At 52.9% G+C, this 15226-nt stretch overlaps 2 protein-coding genes across 4 annotated transcripts; both read right to left on the reverse strand.

Moving 5' to 3' along the window:
* Window positions 1–209: 209 nt before the first annotated feature.
* Window positions 210–948, reverse strand: Smim44 (small integral membrane protein 44). The gene is made up of 2 exons (XM_048340636.1): window positions 569–948; window positions 210–448 (listed from the first exon to the last, which is right to left on the reverse strand). The coding sequence occupies exons 1-2, from the start codon at window positions 861–863 to the stop codon at window positions 210–212; spliced, it is 534 nt and encodes a 177-aa protein (XP_048196593.1). The 5' UTR covers window positions 864–948.
* A 1756-nt stretch (window positions 949–2704) lies between these two features.
* On the reverse strand, window positions 2705–9863 carry Dohh (deoxyhypusine hydroxylase). 3 transcript variants are annotated; one of them, XM_048342066.1, is made up of 5 exons: window positions 9796–9863; window positions 6646–6977; window positions 4808–4884; window positions 3576–3816; window positions 2705–3474 (listed from the first exon to the last, which is right to left on the reverse strand). In XM_048342066.1, the coding sequence occupies exons 2-5, from the start codon at window positions 6917–6919 to the stop codon at window positions 3158–3160; spliced, it is 909 nt and encodes a 302-aa protein (XP_048198023.1). In that variant the 5' UTR covers window positions 6920–6977; window positions 9796–9863; the 3' UTR covers window positions 2705–3157. The 3 variants fall into 3 exon arrangements, with proteins under 3 accessions (XP_048198023.1, XP_048198021.1, XP_048198020.1); XM_048342064.1 differs by having other exon boundaries at window positions 9765–9825; XM_048342063.1 differs by lacking the exon at window positions 9796–9863 and adding an exon at window positions 7646–7678.
* Window positions 9864–15226: the final 5363 nt, after the last annotated feature.

The raw sequence follows: 15226 nt of genomic DNA on the forward strand, positions 1-15226 counted from the left end.
GCCCAGCTTGGAGAGAATGGATGCAATGTGTAGACCTGGTGAACACAGGCAAGGGTCCACACAATTCTTTTACTGGTTATAACAGTTTACAGACTGTCAGTCGCTCGGCTCTGGCTCTGTGCGGTGGGGGAACGGGGTGCGGGCGCCATGCCTGCGCCGGGTCACCTGGGCTTGCTGGGCGCCAGGTCCAGCCCGGCTCTGGGCCCCACTCAGTGCAGCCTCCAGAATGAGCTTTGCACCTCGGGGTCCTTGAAGGCGATGGAGGGGCGGCGGGGCCCCCGGGCAGGGCCTTCGGGCCGGGGCCCCTCCCTGCCCCCGCCAGTGTCCTCCTCGCCCCGCCACGCCAGGGCCAGCTGCAGGTCCAGCTCTTCCAGATCCTCGCCCTCCAGGCTGGCGCGCAGCTCCCGGGGCGCGTCCTCCTGGTCTGGCTTCGGCCCGAAGGCCCAATCTGTGCAGGCAACTGCTGAGACACCAGCTAGGAGACACCACCACCCCCACCCCCCGCAGCCTCCCCAACACCCCCAGGGCACCCCAGCCCAAGGCAGATGGGCAGCAGGGAACGGCTCACCAGCCAGGTCGTGGGCAAGGTCTTTGATGAGGTGGCCCACGATGGCGTACGCCACGACCACTACCAAGAACGTGGCCATCACCAGGTACAGCGCATAGCGGGGAAGCTGGATGGTGTCCAGCGGCGGAGGCCGGTACTCCTCATACATCGGAGGCACTGGGCTCCAGCCCTCAGCCTCCTCCTCATCAGGCATGGCGGTCTCGAGCAGCAGGAGAGACCCGGAGGTGACTGACACAACGGAAGTATTAAAGGGCTTTGGGCTAAGAGGATTGGGTGGCCCTCCCTGGGCCACCATCTGCCTGGATTAATCACAGGGAAAATCACTTCCGCCCACCAGCCTCCTCCTTCACTCGGCTTCAGCACCACTAGGCTTGACTGTGCTCCCGTCCTGACCACAGGGCCTTAGCACATGCAGGGTCCTGCCCTGAGATGTCCCCAGAGCTGCCTCCTTTCATTCATTTGGTCACCTATTTGTTGAGCATCTCCAATGGCTGGGCAGTCTTCAAGCCTGGGATAGTGCTAGGAACACATATCCTCAACCCCTACCCGCAAAGAACTCCTGTCTCAGGTGAAAAGCCAGACCACTAGGAAACAGCCTTGAATAGTGTGGAGTAATGGGGAAATGTCAATGCCAAGTAGGGCTGCTAGCCAGGAACCGATGGCTCATGCCTAAAATCCCAGCTAAGGGACAGCTGCCAGGCCCCAGATTCAAGACTCAGGAAAAAAGTAGGAAGAGAACCAGCTATGGGGTACCAGGAAGAAAAGCAACCCAGGCAGAGGGCAAAGACTGAGCCAAGGCCTTGAGGCCTGGCGAGTTGCAGGGGCAGTGGGAGGGGCAGAGAGGGAGCTGGAGGCAGAGAGGGGGTGGGCAGGTCGTTCTGGAAGGCGGAGGGACTGTGTGTTGCAGGAAGGACCTGGCTGTTGACCCAGAGCAAGGTGGGAGGAGAGGGGGGACTGACTGGGAGGCTCGGGAGGCTCACGGGCGCCCTCTGGTGGCTGCGGGGAGGGCAGGGCAAGGTCAGGCCAGGGAGGAGGGAGGGGGGCCAGGTGGGGGAAATTGTAAGAGGAAAATGGGATGCATTTAGCATGAGCAGGGGGAACCACAGGGCTTCCACTTATTGAGGTAGGCCACTGGGAGGGAACAGGAGCCAGAAAGATCACAGTTCAAATCCCTGTGTTGTGTGTGTGTGTGTTTTTGCCAGTCCCGGAACTTGAACTCAGGGCCTGGGCACTGTCCCTGGCTTCTTTTTGCTCAAGGCTAGCACTCTACCACTTGAGCCACACGCCACTTCCGGCTTTTTCTGTTTATGTGGTGCTCAGGAATCGAATCCAGGGCTTCATACGTGCAAGACGAGCTCTACCACTAAGCCACATTCCCAGCCCTCCCTGTGTTTTTATTTGGCCAGTTCTGGGGCTTGAACTCAGGGCCAGTGTGGTGTCCCTGAGCTCCACTTTGGGCTCTTTTGGTAGTTAACTGCCGATATTATTGTCTAGTCTGGCTCTGAAATATCCTCAGATCTCAGCCTCCTGAGAAGCTGGGATTACAGGTGTGAACTCTTTCCTTTTTCTGCCTCCTGTCCTTTCCTTTCCTTGCAGCACAGGCCTGACACACAAGGCTGGCCTTGTTTCCCTTGGGCCACCAGGCCAAACTTTTTTTCTGTTCCATCACACCTCCAAACCCTGATTTACAAAGTTCCATCCCCAGGTACTGGGGGACAGGATGGGGCCACATGCTTTGGGGGGACACAGTTCAATCCAAGTGCTCTTGCTGGAATTGCTTCTCCTGGAGGGGCTGTGGGCAGGAGCACAGGCAGTGTGCGTGCGGAGCTGCTTCCCATGAGAAGACAAGAGGGAGGGGAGGGAGAGCACGATGGGACTGACCCCCAGATCTGGGTCCCTCCCTTGGACACTGGGATCCCCTCAGGACTTATAGGGGGGCTGCCATCGTCCTGGCCCCAGGCTGCACCCCCACCACTCAGGATGGCAAAGCACTGACTTTGGGGTTGCAGAGGAGCCCCACACGGTGCTCTTAGCTGTACCACTGAGCCCCTTTTTGTGTCCCCAGAGGGAGTCAGCTGTTTCCTGTGACAGGGGCACAGGCGGCGGGCAGTAGCAGGTTACACACAGCGGTGCACACACACTTGGCAAAAATAATTTAATATTCCATTGGGACAGGTCCTGGGGTCTGCTTTGCCCAGCCCACTGGGGATAGGGGTGGGGTCAGAGGCTGGCAGACTCTGCCCCTCGGTCCTGGTGAAACTGGGGTCACTCTCACCGCGGCCCTTTTCAAGAACCCCAGCCCTAACTCTGGGTCCCCTCAAAACCCTCAATCCCATGAAGTCCCACCCTGAGCCCTTTCCAGACTGGCCCAGGTCTGCAGCTGATGCCAGTTGGAGCTCAGGGTGCATGGGGATTAAGGGGGGCGTGATCTGATGGGGACCTGGGGCGTGGCCGTGGAGCGCGGGGGCGGGGCCAGAGCAGGGGTGCCCCTGTGTGGTGGGCGCGGCATGGGTGGTGACCTGACAGGAGCTGGGGCCGGGGCGTGGTGGCCGCAGCGGGAGGCCCGGGGCAGGGCCGGGGCGGGGCAGGTTAAGGTGGCACGCGCAGGCACTCCAGGCCGTCGGCGTACTGGAAGGCAGCCGTGCTCTCGTGCTCGTACATGTCCAGCGCCACCTCGCAGCTCTCCCGCACCACGCGCTCGGGATCAGCCGCGTGGGCCCGCAGCGCGGCCAGGCAGGCGGGGCGGGCGATGGCGCCCAGGGCCTCGGCGCACTCGTGCCGCACCATGGGACTCTCGGAGCGGTGGGCCAGCGCAGCGGCCAGGCCGGGCACGGCCGCCTCGTGCTGCAGCTGCCCCAGGACGTAGCCCACCTCGTGCCGGAACAGCGCGCTGCCGCAGCGCAGGCCTGCGGGACGAGGCGCGGGGTCAGGCGGGCTGGGGACGGATCCACGGGGCCCTGGGGTTGGCCGGTGGGGGCCCATACCCGCCCGGGGGGCTCCCGCTCACCCTCGGCCAGCGCCAGCGCGGCCTCCTCGCCGCCCGCGTTGCGCAGGGCGAACATGGCGCGGTAACGGTCGAAGAGCGGCCGGGCCTCGTCCAGCAGTGCCTCCCGCAGGCGCCCCACGTCCCGCTCCTCCGCAGGGGGCGCGGGGTCCACCGAGAGGTAGGGCCCAGAGGCCACCAGCTCCGCGGGGTGCTGCTGCAGCCACTCCAGCCGCCGCACGGCCAGCTGGCACGTCTCCGCCACCTGCAGGGAGAGAGGGAGGCTGGGGGGCTGATGGCTCCTCAAGTAGGGGGGATGAAGTCGGAGAGAGGATGGGGCGGGGAGGGCCTCAATGTTGACCTCAAGGAAGCAAGGAGAAAGGCTCAAGCAGAGTGTGGGGGCAAAGAAAACGGCCAAGGCAAAGGTCCTGGGGCAGGACCCCTATGCAGGGGTGGAGACGTGGGCGGCTGTGAGCAGCAGAGGTGCTGGGGGAGAGAGGGCCTGGGCGCTGCAGCTAGTACTTACAGCTAGTACTTAGGATCCTGTCCTGCAGCACAGTGAGAGGCGCTAAGTACTTAAGCATGGCTAGTGCCTTCAGCCCACCTGTCCTTGCCAGGAGAGACCGACAGGAATGAGAAGTGGTCAGGAAAGGCAGGTGACAAATGAACACAAAGATGCACACACACAAGTCCATAGCAGCCCGACTCGTAAGGGCCAAAAGCACAAACAACTCAAGTGCCCACAAATGGACACACAGCCTGGTCATCCAAACAATGTAGTATTACTCAGCCATGAACAAGACCTGGCTGTGACCCAAGTTCCAATACTGAGGGACCCTGAGGCCACTGTGCTAAGTAAGGGAAGCAGACACAAACAGCCTCACAGTGTGTGTGGCTCCACTGACAGGAAACATCCAGAACAGGTGGATCCAGAGATAGGAAGTGGGGGGAGAACAGAATAACTGCTCATGGGGGGGGCGGGGTAGGGATTCTTAGGGTGAACTACACATGTGAATGATGGCAGCAAATCTGCTATTTCAACATGCTGAAAGGTGCAGGGGGCACTGGCAAAGGGGCTGTTCCTGGCAGGAGGAAGGGAGAGGGCGGCTCCCAGGCTCTGGGCTGGGGACCTGGCTAGTTACTCATTCTTGGACCATCTGGGCCAAGGGGTTGCCCTGGCAAGCAGAGATGGTTCTAAAGCCAGTCCAGGCTGCCTGGGGAAGGGGGAAGGGCAGGTGGGGCCAGGGCCTGCTTACCTCAACCACAGGGTCAGTGGAATATTGTTTCAAGAGTTCCAAGACTTCCGGGTTCCCGATGGCACCCAGAGCCTCCCCTGAGAAGAACAAGCCCAAGCGCCCGGGTTGGTTAGTGAGCTGGGAACAGAACTTCCCTGGGGCTGTCAATCAACTGTCACCCCTGCCAGCCACTCTGCCTCTTGAGGTAGCACACACCCAAGTTCTCCTTTTTTTGGGTACTAGTTGGGTTTGAACCCAGGGCTTCTGCACTTGGTAGACTGGCATGATACCACGGAGCCACGGTTTCAGCCCTGTTTTTCACTGGTTATTTTTAGGATAGGGTCTAGATTCCTACCCAAGTGAGGGCCTAAACCATAACTCTCTGGCTTTCAGGTTTGCACCACCACATCCAGCTTCCCTTCTGGGAGAGAGATGGAGTCTCTTGGACTTTTCCGTGTGGGCTGGCCTGAAACACGATCCTCTCAATTTCAGCCTCCCATACTTATCTGTGATACACACATGCGTTGTTGCTACCAGCTATGGGTCAAGAGAAGAGTTTCAACTTTTCTGCCTGGGCTGGCCTAGAATTATCTAGGATGCTCCCATTCACCACCTCCCAAGTAGCTGGGATTACAGACACGTGCCACTAGAGCCCAGCTCCATTCATCTTTTACATAGATCTGGTATGGATGCACATTTGCTGACGTCAGGGGATATGAAAGTCTGACTGTATTCCTCAGGGTTGGCCTCTGTACAGCCACTATCTGCTGCTGGGATGAACGGGAACAATGGTTTTTACAATTTTTTTTTCCTTTTGTGCTGGGGTTTGAACTCAGGATCTTGAACTTGATCAGCTTGCTGGCTATGGCTGCTGCTCTTCCACTTGAACCACGCTTCTAGCTCAGCTTTGGGTTAGTTAGAAATGGAGTCTTTGCCAAGAGGACATAGGAGGATTCTACTGTTGACGTTATCTTTAATGTTCTAGGTGAATTTCCTATGGCGTACCCTATGTGGTTACTGTATATGATTTTGGTACACTGGATATTGTATATATGCCTACCTGATCTAGGGAAGGGAAAGAAAAATGAGGGTGTAAGATATCACAAGAAATGTACTCACTGCCTTATTATGTAACTGTACCCCCTTTGCACAACACCTTGTCAGTAAGATTTAATTGTTTTAAAAAATGAAGTCTTTGGGCTGGGGATATGGCCTAGTGGCAAGAGTGCTTGCCTCGTATACATGAGGCCCTGGGTTCGGTTCCCCAGCACCACATATACAGAAAATGGCCAGAAGTGGCACTGTGGCTCAAGTGGCAGAGTGCTAGCCTTGAGCAAAAAGAAGCCAGGGACAGTGCTCAGGCCCTGAGTCCAAGCCCCAGGACTGGTCGAAAAAAAAAAAATAAATAAATAAAATAAAAATGAAGTCTTTGACTTTTCTAAGCCAGGATGGCCTCAAACCACAATCCTCCAGATCTCAGCCTCCTGAGTAGCCTGGATTACAGGTATGGGCTACCAGAGCCCAGGTGAAATGGTGAGTTTTAGTGAAAAAAACAAAACCAAAAGAACAAAAAACCCAACCAGATGTGACACACACCTGTGGTCCCTAACACTTGGGAAGTAGTGGCAGAAGGCTCACAAGTTCCAGGCCAGCTAGGGCCCCATAAAGAAGCACCAACTCTAAACAAAACGATATGCGATCTCAGTGGTTACACATAAAGTTTTTTTGGCAAACAGCCACACCATTCAATGAGAAGCAGCTGTGGTTAACAGAACCAGGACACCTGCACCCTCCCTGTATCCCCAACTGCCCCGGGCCATCCCCATGAGAGCATGTGTGGGCAGAGCCGGGTCCCTCACCTGCCTCATGGCGCACCATGGGCTCCTGGTGGGTGTCACGCAGTACATCCACCAGCACAGGGATGGCGCGGGCGTCCTGCATCTGGCCCAAGCAGTAGGCAAGCTCATGCTTGAGCAGGGCAGAATCGTCCTTGAAGGCGCGGCTGATCCAGGCGATGGCACTTGGGCCCCCAAGCCCTCGCAAAGTGAAGAGTGCCCGGAAACGGGCCTGCAGGGGCTGCAAGGGGTCCACCAGCCTCTGGCCAATCGCATCTACCTCCTGCGTGGTCACCATGGCGCCTGCCTCTTCCCACAGGCCCTCTTCAGCCCGGATCTTGTTTTGTGGCAAGAATCTATAGCAGAAAAATGAGAGCCTGGGTTAGAGGTGACTTTGCTGACGTAGTTGGGGACCAGCCAGCAGGGTCTCCTGCCTAAGAGCCCAGCCCTACCTGCCAGCTTACTGTGCAACCTCCCTACAGTCACCTGCCCTTTCTGGGCCTCAGTCTCTAAACCAGCTGTTCCTCTGTATATCTGTGATGGCCTCTACTGATCTGCTCACCTCCAACTGCACCAGGGATTGAGCAGACCAGGGGAGGCCATTGCTGATATACAGAGGAGAAATGGCATAGAGGCTGAGGCCCCAGGACACTGCACATGCTATTTTCCCTGAGTCTCAACCATCACCTCCTCTGAGAAGCCTTCCTTAGCACAGCTTGCATCATTACCCTTCTGCCTCTGTTGCTCTTTTCCTTGTTTTTCTTTAAAGCACTGCCACTAAATGCTGTATTGCATATTTATTGAATTAGTACTTATGGTTAGTCTTAATTCTGGCTAGAACAAAACTCCAAAGGCAAGGACTGTCTACCTTGGTCCCCGCTGGATTCCCAGCACTCAGCACAAGAAAGTGCACAATGCTGGGCATTGGTGGCTCAGGCCTGTAATCCTAGTTAGGAGGCTGAGATCTGAAAATTGTAGCTCAAAACCAGCCCAGGCAAGAAAAGAAAGTCAGTGAGACTCTTACCTCCAATTAACCTGCAACAAGCCAGGAAGTGGAGGTGTGGCTCAACTGGTAGAGCACCAGCCTTGGGGGGCTGGGTAACTAAGGGAAATCAAAGACCCTCATATTTCCATAGCACTTGCTGTGAATGGCAGCCTTCACACACCTCAGGACTCTCAAGCCTCACCATGGTCCTGGGACACACATGCTAGGACTATCTAGTTTACAGAAAACCAAAGGTATATTCAGGACTAGCCTCCACTTAGCAATCCAAGCAGCTCAGCTCTTGCAAGTTTTAGGTGTTTGTTCGTGGTTTTTTGGTTTTTTTTTGGCCAGTCCTGGGGCTTGGACTCAGGGCCTGAGCACTGTCCCTGGCTTCCTTTTGCTCAAGGCTAGCACTTTGCCACTTGAGCCACAGCACCACTTCTGGCCGTTTTCTATATATGTGGTGCTGGGGAACCGAACCCAGGGCCTCATGTATACGAGGCAAACTCTCTTGCCACTAGGCCATATCCCCAGCCCCTGTTCGTGTTTTTTTTAATCTCCTTACTTATTTTATGACAGAGTCTTGTCCTGAGTGCTCCTGAATGCTGAGATTACAAATGGGTGCTACCACACCCACCTCAGAAAGACTCTGCATGTGTCTCCAACTTCCTGACAAATGGAGGAGCTGGCAGGTTCTTTAGTCATAACTAGCAGGCTGTGGCATGCCCAAGGCCCTCTCTAGTGGCATCAGTAGGATTAATGAGGGATGTGAGGAATGGAAGGCTGGCTGCCTGGGCACAGTCGCCATCAATTAAAGGAGAGCTACACCTTTATAAAAGGGCTTATAGGGGGAGGGGGGAAGGGAGGGAACGAGGGAAGAAGTAACAAATTGTATAAGAAATGTACCCACTGCCTTATGTATGAAACTGTAACCCCTCTGTACATCACTCTGACAATAAATAAATAAATAAATAAGGGCTCATCAGAGCCTACAGCAGTGTGTGAGCTAGAAGAGCATAAAGCAGCATAAGGTCCACCCCTTGTTCTATCCAAAGCCCTCACTGTCTCTAAGGGCAGATGACCAAAGTTTCCTGCTCTCAGTTTGTGCAGTCTCCCTCAAAACAGGTCAGAAGGGCTCCAGCTGCCTTCTCATCCCCAGAGACCTTAAACTCCCAGAAAGAAGAGAATTATCTATGGCTATGGCAGTCTCTAGGTACAGAAAATTGAGAAGGGTGAAGAAGTTGTGTGTGAGGGGGGGGTTGTCTCAAGTAAGCTCTGAGCTGGGACAAACCTCTTTTAAGTTTAAAGTCGGATGTGGTGGTGCACACCTGTAATCCCAGTACTAGGAAGTCCTAGGCAAAAAGACTGAGTTCAAGGCCAGCCAGTGAGATATCCCTCTCCCAGCTCACTATATTCAAGCTACCTGTTACCCTGAAATTCATACTTTATGTCAGTTTGGGGGTGGGCAGTGGAATAAGGGTGAGGACCTGGGGTTCAGTAAATCAGCCCGACCAACGCACAAGGCGGAACGTCGCTTGTCCTGTTAAGGTCTAAAATACAGACAGGCTGGGAGTTGATGGCTCATACCTGTAATCCTAACTACCAGGAGGCTGAGATCTGAGGATCACAGTTCAAAGCCAGCCCGTGAGACTCTTATCTCCAATGAATCACCACAGAACTGGTAGTGGGGCTATGGTTCAAAGGTTCAAAGTGGTAGAGCGCTAGGGCAAACCAGCGCCCAGCGCCCAGGTCCTGAGTTCAAGCCCCACAACAGACCAAAAATGCAGACAGGATGAGTTAGCCGTGATGAAGAGGAAGCCTGGCGGCCTGGGACCCCTTCGCCACTAGAGTTCGGCCTGCCCAGACAAGGGGTCCCCAGGATCCACGGGCATCTCAGAGCCCCTCTGCCGCGAGCCCTCGGTACTGGACCCTTCACAAGTGGTCCCCAAACCTGCAAGCCGGGGGGGGGGGTTCCTGACAGGCGCCCCTCTCCTCGGCTGACGCCCGGGGTTCATCAGCGAAGGGAGCCCAGAGGAAGACGTGACAGAAACTCGGGCTCCCTCTGAGGACCGGCCTCCAGTCGCCCGGCCAACGAGTCCCAGAGGCCCGATGTCCCCCAGGGGCGGCCTCCCCGTGCCCGCCAGCCCCAAGTCCACACCGTGCTCCGGAGAAGCCGGATCGCCGCTGACCTTAACTCGCACCACTTCACCAGGCGCGACGCTCGCTGCGCGCTCTAGGGGGCCGCCATCTTGTCACCTACGTGACCAGACAGGACGGAACCAATACTGCTACGGGGGGAACGGCGCACAGCTCTCTAGGCGAAGGAGCCCTCGAAGTCACAGGCAGCATCAGTAACACAAAAGAATCATTCACAGTATAGAAGATTAGGAAAACTCCTGAGAGAATGGAAATGGTCGCTTTCTGCCCTTCCTCCAGAAGAAGAGTCATTCCGGTTCCCCCCCAGGTACAAGTGAAAATGGTTTGTACCGATTCGGTGATGAAGCCCGGATGGGAGCGGGAAGGGAGTGTTGCTGCGTCTAACAACGGAGCAAGCGCAGCGCATTGGGGGCGTGGCCAGGCTCCAGGGGCGGGGCCAATGGTTTCAGAGGCGACAATGGGACAATGATTTGAAAATGGAAAAGGATCAGCCCTTCACTTACTAAGTAATGAATGAGCGCTCTGGACTAGACAGCCGGGCGTCTGTACCCTCATAAGCCTCCAGTCTCATTCTCTGAAGTAGACAGAAAGTAAATAAAATAAGTAAAAAAAAATTTGGATGGGAAAAGAAGTGATGTGTAAGTATAAGAGGTACAGGCTGCTTTTTGGTGTTTTTTTTGGCGGGGCTGGGGTACACACTCGTGGCCTAGGGGTACAGTTTTTAGTTTTGAGATGGCGGCATTTGAGGAATGGCCTGATAGACAAAAATAAACTAATGAAACTAGGAAAGTGTTGGTGGGGGGAAGACTGCACTTTGGAGGAAGAGCTATCCAGAACCATGAAGGACTTGCCTTTTTTTTTTTTTTTCTGACAAAATGAACAATCAAGGATGGGGGTATGGGGCACAAAACGCAAGGTCAAACCCCAATATCACCAAAAAATTAAAGCCAGGCACCAGTGGTTCTCACCTCTAATCCTACCTGCTCAGGATAGAAATCTTTTCTGTGTATGTGCGCCAGTCCTGGGGCTTGAACTTAGGGCCTGAGCACTGTCCCTGCGCTGCTTTTTGCTCAGGATAGCACTCTACCTCTTTAGACACCATGCCACTTCTAGCTTTTTGTGTTTATATGGTACTGAGGTATCAAACCCAGGACCTCATGCATGCTAGGCAAGCACTCCACCACTAAGTCACATTCCCAGCCCCTTAAAGTCTTTTTGAAAAAGCAAATTTCTGTAGTTCATGCCTGTCATCCTAGCTACTTAGGAGACTGAGATCTGAGGATTGTGGTTCAAAGCCAGCCTGGACAAGAAAAATCTGTGAGACTCTTATCTCCAATTAACCACTGTAATATGGAGGTCAGATCTGGCCAGGGAAAGAGGGCAGAAGCTGACTCCATCTCCACTATCTCCCCAGCCCCCTCTGCTCAATGGCCCTGGAAGATTCCCTCTCCCTGTAAACAGTAGTGCCCCATGCCCCCTGAATCTGCACATCAATTCTTGATGGGCCATGCCTGGATTCCTACCGGAAGGGAAGCCCCATCCCCAGGTAATGGGGGTTCCTGAATCCCAAGAGACAGGGGCAGGCACATGGCCTATAGGTTACTAAACCTGTTTGTCAAGTGCTTGGAACTGGGAGCTTCCCTATGACCCAGCCCCCTGACCTGACCCTATTTAGGGGCAGACCAGCTCAGGCACCATTACGCCCTACCACATGTTCTAGTCTTTGGTCTGTTGTCCCCATGGTGCCCCAACTCAGCTCTCCATTGGAGCTGAATTGGTTTGTTGGAGTCCTCCGGAAGTAAGTCTCTGTGCCACTGTCCTGTGTTATGTTTTTCTGAAACCTGGGACCGTTCCATCTGGAACTTCCCCCAATAAATTCATCTTTTTACTTGAGACTGTCTCTGAGTGGCAGACTCTTGGAGGGTTGGGGGATCCTCCCCCCACCCTTGGACGCCATTACAACCACCAGAAAATAAGAAACGATATGTGGCTCAAAGTAGTAGAGCACTAACCTTGAGTGAAAGAGCTCAGGGACACCCAGGCCCTGAGTTCATAGCCCCACGACCAACAGAAAAAATTTTTAGTTTAAAAATCAATTTCTGGTTTAATGGTTCATCCATTCATTCATTGCACAAAACTTTGTTGAGGGCCTGTGTACTGCCACTAACTATCAGTCACCAAAACACATTCAGCCTCTGGTTTCTGGGTTTTTGTGTTTGTTTGTTTGTTTTCAGGGTCCAGATGCTGTCCCTGAGCTTCTTTGTGCACAAGGCTACTACCACTTCATCCACAGTGCCACTTCTTTTCATAAGTAGTTTATTGGAGAGAAACGTTTCACAGACTTTCCTGCCCTGGCTGGCTTCCAACTGCATTCCTCAGATCTCAGCCTCCTGAGCAGCTAGGGTTGGAGGCGTGTGAGTCACCAGCACCTAGAAGGATTGATTTTTCTCCTGTCATTGCCTCTTTCGGTATTTGAAGGTTAAACTGCCAGTAACTAGCTTTGTAGCCATCTTTGGCCAAGTGCCAGAGATTCAGCCATGTTGCTGGAGCTGAGTGATGTTTTCAGTTTTTCCTGTGCAGCCTTTGAACGTCACAGGGCAGGGTGCCTGGTAGGAACATGGCCCCAGATGCTCTGGGAGAGCAGATAAGCTTAAGGGTGCAGGAAGCAGATACTGGCAGCCCCACCCAAACCAGGGCTGGAGAAAGTCTGAGGACTTGGCATGTGGCCCCAGCTGACCTGTGAGACATTGATAGCAGGCCAGAAATGGTGCCAATGACAGACACCTGTGTCCCGGCTTCCCCTGGGTCCTCTACCTTGCAGTAAGGCCCCAAAGGCTCCAAGTCTGCAATGCAGGTATAGACAGACACACATCCAGGAAGCATCCTTTCTGCCTCTTCCAGGAGCTGATGAGGCCAGCGACCTTCACACTCCAATCTCATGATTGCTTTTAAGTGTTTTGCTGGTATGGGGTTTTGAACTCAGGACTTCAGTCTTACTAAGCAGGTGCTCCACCATTTGGGTCATATCTCCAGCACTTTTCACTCTAGTTCTATTTCAGCTAGGGTCTTGCATTTTGCCTAGGTGCACCTGAACTGTGATCCTCCTATTTATACTTGTGACGTAACTGGGATGATAGATATATGCTACTGCAACACCTAGCTTATTGATTAAGATGAGGTCTCTCAAGCTTTTGCCCAAGTTGCCCTGCTAGGACAATCCATTCTCAACCTCCTCAGTAGCAAGGATCACTGGTGTGAGCTACAGGTCCCAGAGAGTTTTCCTTTTTTTCTTCTTCTTCTTATTTCTTTTTGCTTCAGACAGGGTCACATTCTGTGAAGTCCAGCCTGACTTAGAACTCTTGATCCTCCTGCTTCAGCTTTGAAGCAGCTGTGATTGCAGGTGTGGCCACTATGCCGAAGACCCAGTGCTTTTTTGTTTTGAAGTAGTTGTCCAGATCTCATGTAGCTGCAGTAACTGGTTATCTTGGTTTGTAGCAGAGGGCACCTACTGTTACAAACATATTTGAGTCAGATATCTGGCCTGAGATGGAGAGAAATCAGACATAAAATAAAAATGAGGGTGTGGCCTGGTATGACTAGGCCTTGGGGCTCCATCCTCAGAACTACAAAAACAAAGTAAAAAGAAAATCAGACAGACCTAGCATATAACTTCTTCACAAAGATGTTTCTTTTGCCAGTCCTGGGCTTGGACTCAGGGCCTGAGCACTGTCTCTGGCCTCTTTTTTTTTTTTTTTTGCTCAAGGCTAGCACTCTGCCACTTGAGCCACAGCGCCACTTCTGGCCTTTTCTATGTATGTGGTGCTGAGGAATCGAACCCAGGGCTTCATGTATACAAGGCAAGCACTCTTGCCACTAGGCCATCTTCCCAGCCCAAAGATGTTTCTTTACTCTTCCCCCTACACCCCTTTTTTTTGTCAGTTGTGGGGCTTCAATCCTGGGCCTGAGCTCTTCAGCTCAAGGCGAGTGCTCTACCACTTGAGCCACAGCACCACTTCCAGTTTTCTGGTGGTTAATTGGAGATACGAGTCTCACAGACTTTTCTGCCCAGGCTGGCTTTGAACCACAATCCTCAGATCTCAGCCTCTTGCATAGCTAGGCTTATAGGTGTGAGCCACTGCTAGTGATGGAACCCGGATTCTTTCTCAGGTGACCATCTTGTGTTTTGCCATTCACCCTTTGCCCCATTTTTGCTCTTCTCTAGTCCTGGAACTATTCAAGGCCATATTGATGATGTAGAATTTCCCATGATGACTGATTTTTTTTTTTTCTGTGCTGGTTTTGGGGCATGAACTCAAGGTCTAGACACTGTCCCTGAACTTTTTGAATTATGTTTTTTTTTTTTTTCCTATTTGTTTGTTTTACCAATCTGTGGCTTGAACTCAGGGCCTGGGCACTGTCCCTGAGCTTCTTTTGCTCAAGGCTAGTGTTCTACCCACTTGAACCACAGCACCACTTCCAGTTGTTTCTATTTATCTGGTACTGAGGAATTGAACCCAGGACTTCATGTATACTAGGCAAACAGTCTACCACTAAGCCACATTCCCAGCCCTGCCTTTGTTACACAAGGCTGGTACTCTAAGACGTAAGACATATTGGGGATAAGAGTCTCATGATCTTTCCTGACTGGCTTCAAACCATGATCCTCAAATCTCAGCTTCCTGAAGGTAGTTGGTTGGATTGTTGTTGTTTTTTAACTGTATTTTTTGTCTTTTCTTTTTTGGTACTGGGGATCGAACCCTGGACGTTGCACTTGCTAGGCAAGTGCTTTGCCACTGAGCTATATCCCAGCCCTCCTGAAGGTAGTTGGGATTACACATGTGAGTCCTTGGTGCTCAGCCCTGACTTTTTTTTTTTTTTGTCACCATTCTAGATAGTAGCTACTACTTAGTCCTGTCTCCATGGACTTACTAATAGGGTTAGCCTTTTACATCTGGCTTTCTGAAAGCAATGTCCTCAAGGTGCATCTATGTTGAGGCCTGTATCAGAGCCTCATTCCTTTATATTGTGAAATAAAATTCCATTGTATGCACAAAGCTCCACCTATTCATCGGTGATTGGGTTTGAGTTATTTTTGTGTTTTTGGACTCCCTCAGTCAGTTTCACTGTGGAGGAATTTTTCTGGGCATGTCTGTGTTTATTCCTCTCATGCGGGTGGATACCTAGAGTATTACAGCTGTGTCATATGGTAGTTCTATATTTAACTTTTTGAGGAACTGCCAGACTGTTTTTCTCAAAAGCTACACCATTTTACAGCAGCATAGGACAGTTCTTATTTTCCCCTACATCTTTGTCCACGCTTATCACCCCCCCACCCTTGTTTTTTCCGTTCACTGTTTTGATTCAAATCCATCCTATTAGGCCTGAGCCAGTATCTCCTTGTGTTTTGAACTTGCATTTCTGGAAATACTAATAAGGAAGTTGAACGGCTTGTGTGAGCAGGAT

The sequence above is a fragment of the Perognathus longimembris genome, chromosome 3, assembly GCF_023159225.1.
Source record: "Perognathus longimembris pacificus isolate PPM17 chromosome 3, ASM2315922v1, whole genome shotgun sequence".
Taxonomy (NCBI): domain Eukaryota; kingdom Metazoa; phylum Chordata; class Mammalia; order Rodentia; family Heteromyidae; genus Perognathus; species Perognathus longimembris.

Excerpts from the sequence above, each read along its gene's own strand:
- Smim44 (XM_048340636.1), bottom strand. The coding sequence starts at position 863 with ATGGTGGCCCAGGGAGGGCCACCCAATCCTCTTAGCCCAAAGCCCTTT. Across the intron at positions 449-568 it reads CCTTGCCCACGACCTGGCTG|ATTGGGCCTTCGGGCCGAAG; the intron begins GTGAGCCGTTCC and ends TTGCCTGCACAG.
- Dohh (XM_048342066.1), bottom strand. The coding sequence starts at position 6,919 with ATGGTGACCACGCAGGAGGTAGATGCGATTGGCCAGAGGCTGGTGGAC. Across the intron at positions 4,885-6,645 it reads CATGGTGCGCCATGAGGCAG|GGGAGGCTCTGGGTGCCATC; the intron begins GTGAGGGACCCG and ends TGTTCTTCTCAG. Across the intron at positions 3,475-3,575 it reads CGCGCTGGCGCTGGCCGAGG|GCCTGCGCTGCGGCAGCGCG; the intron begins GTGAGCGGGAGC and ends CTCGTCCCGCAG.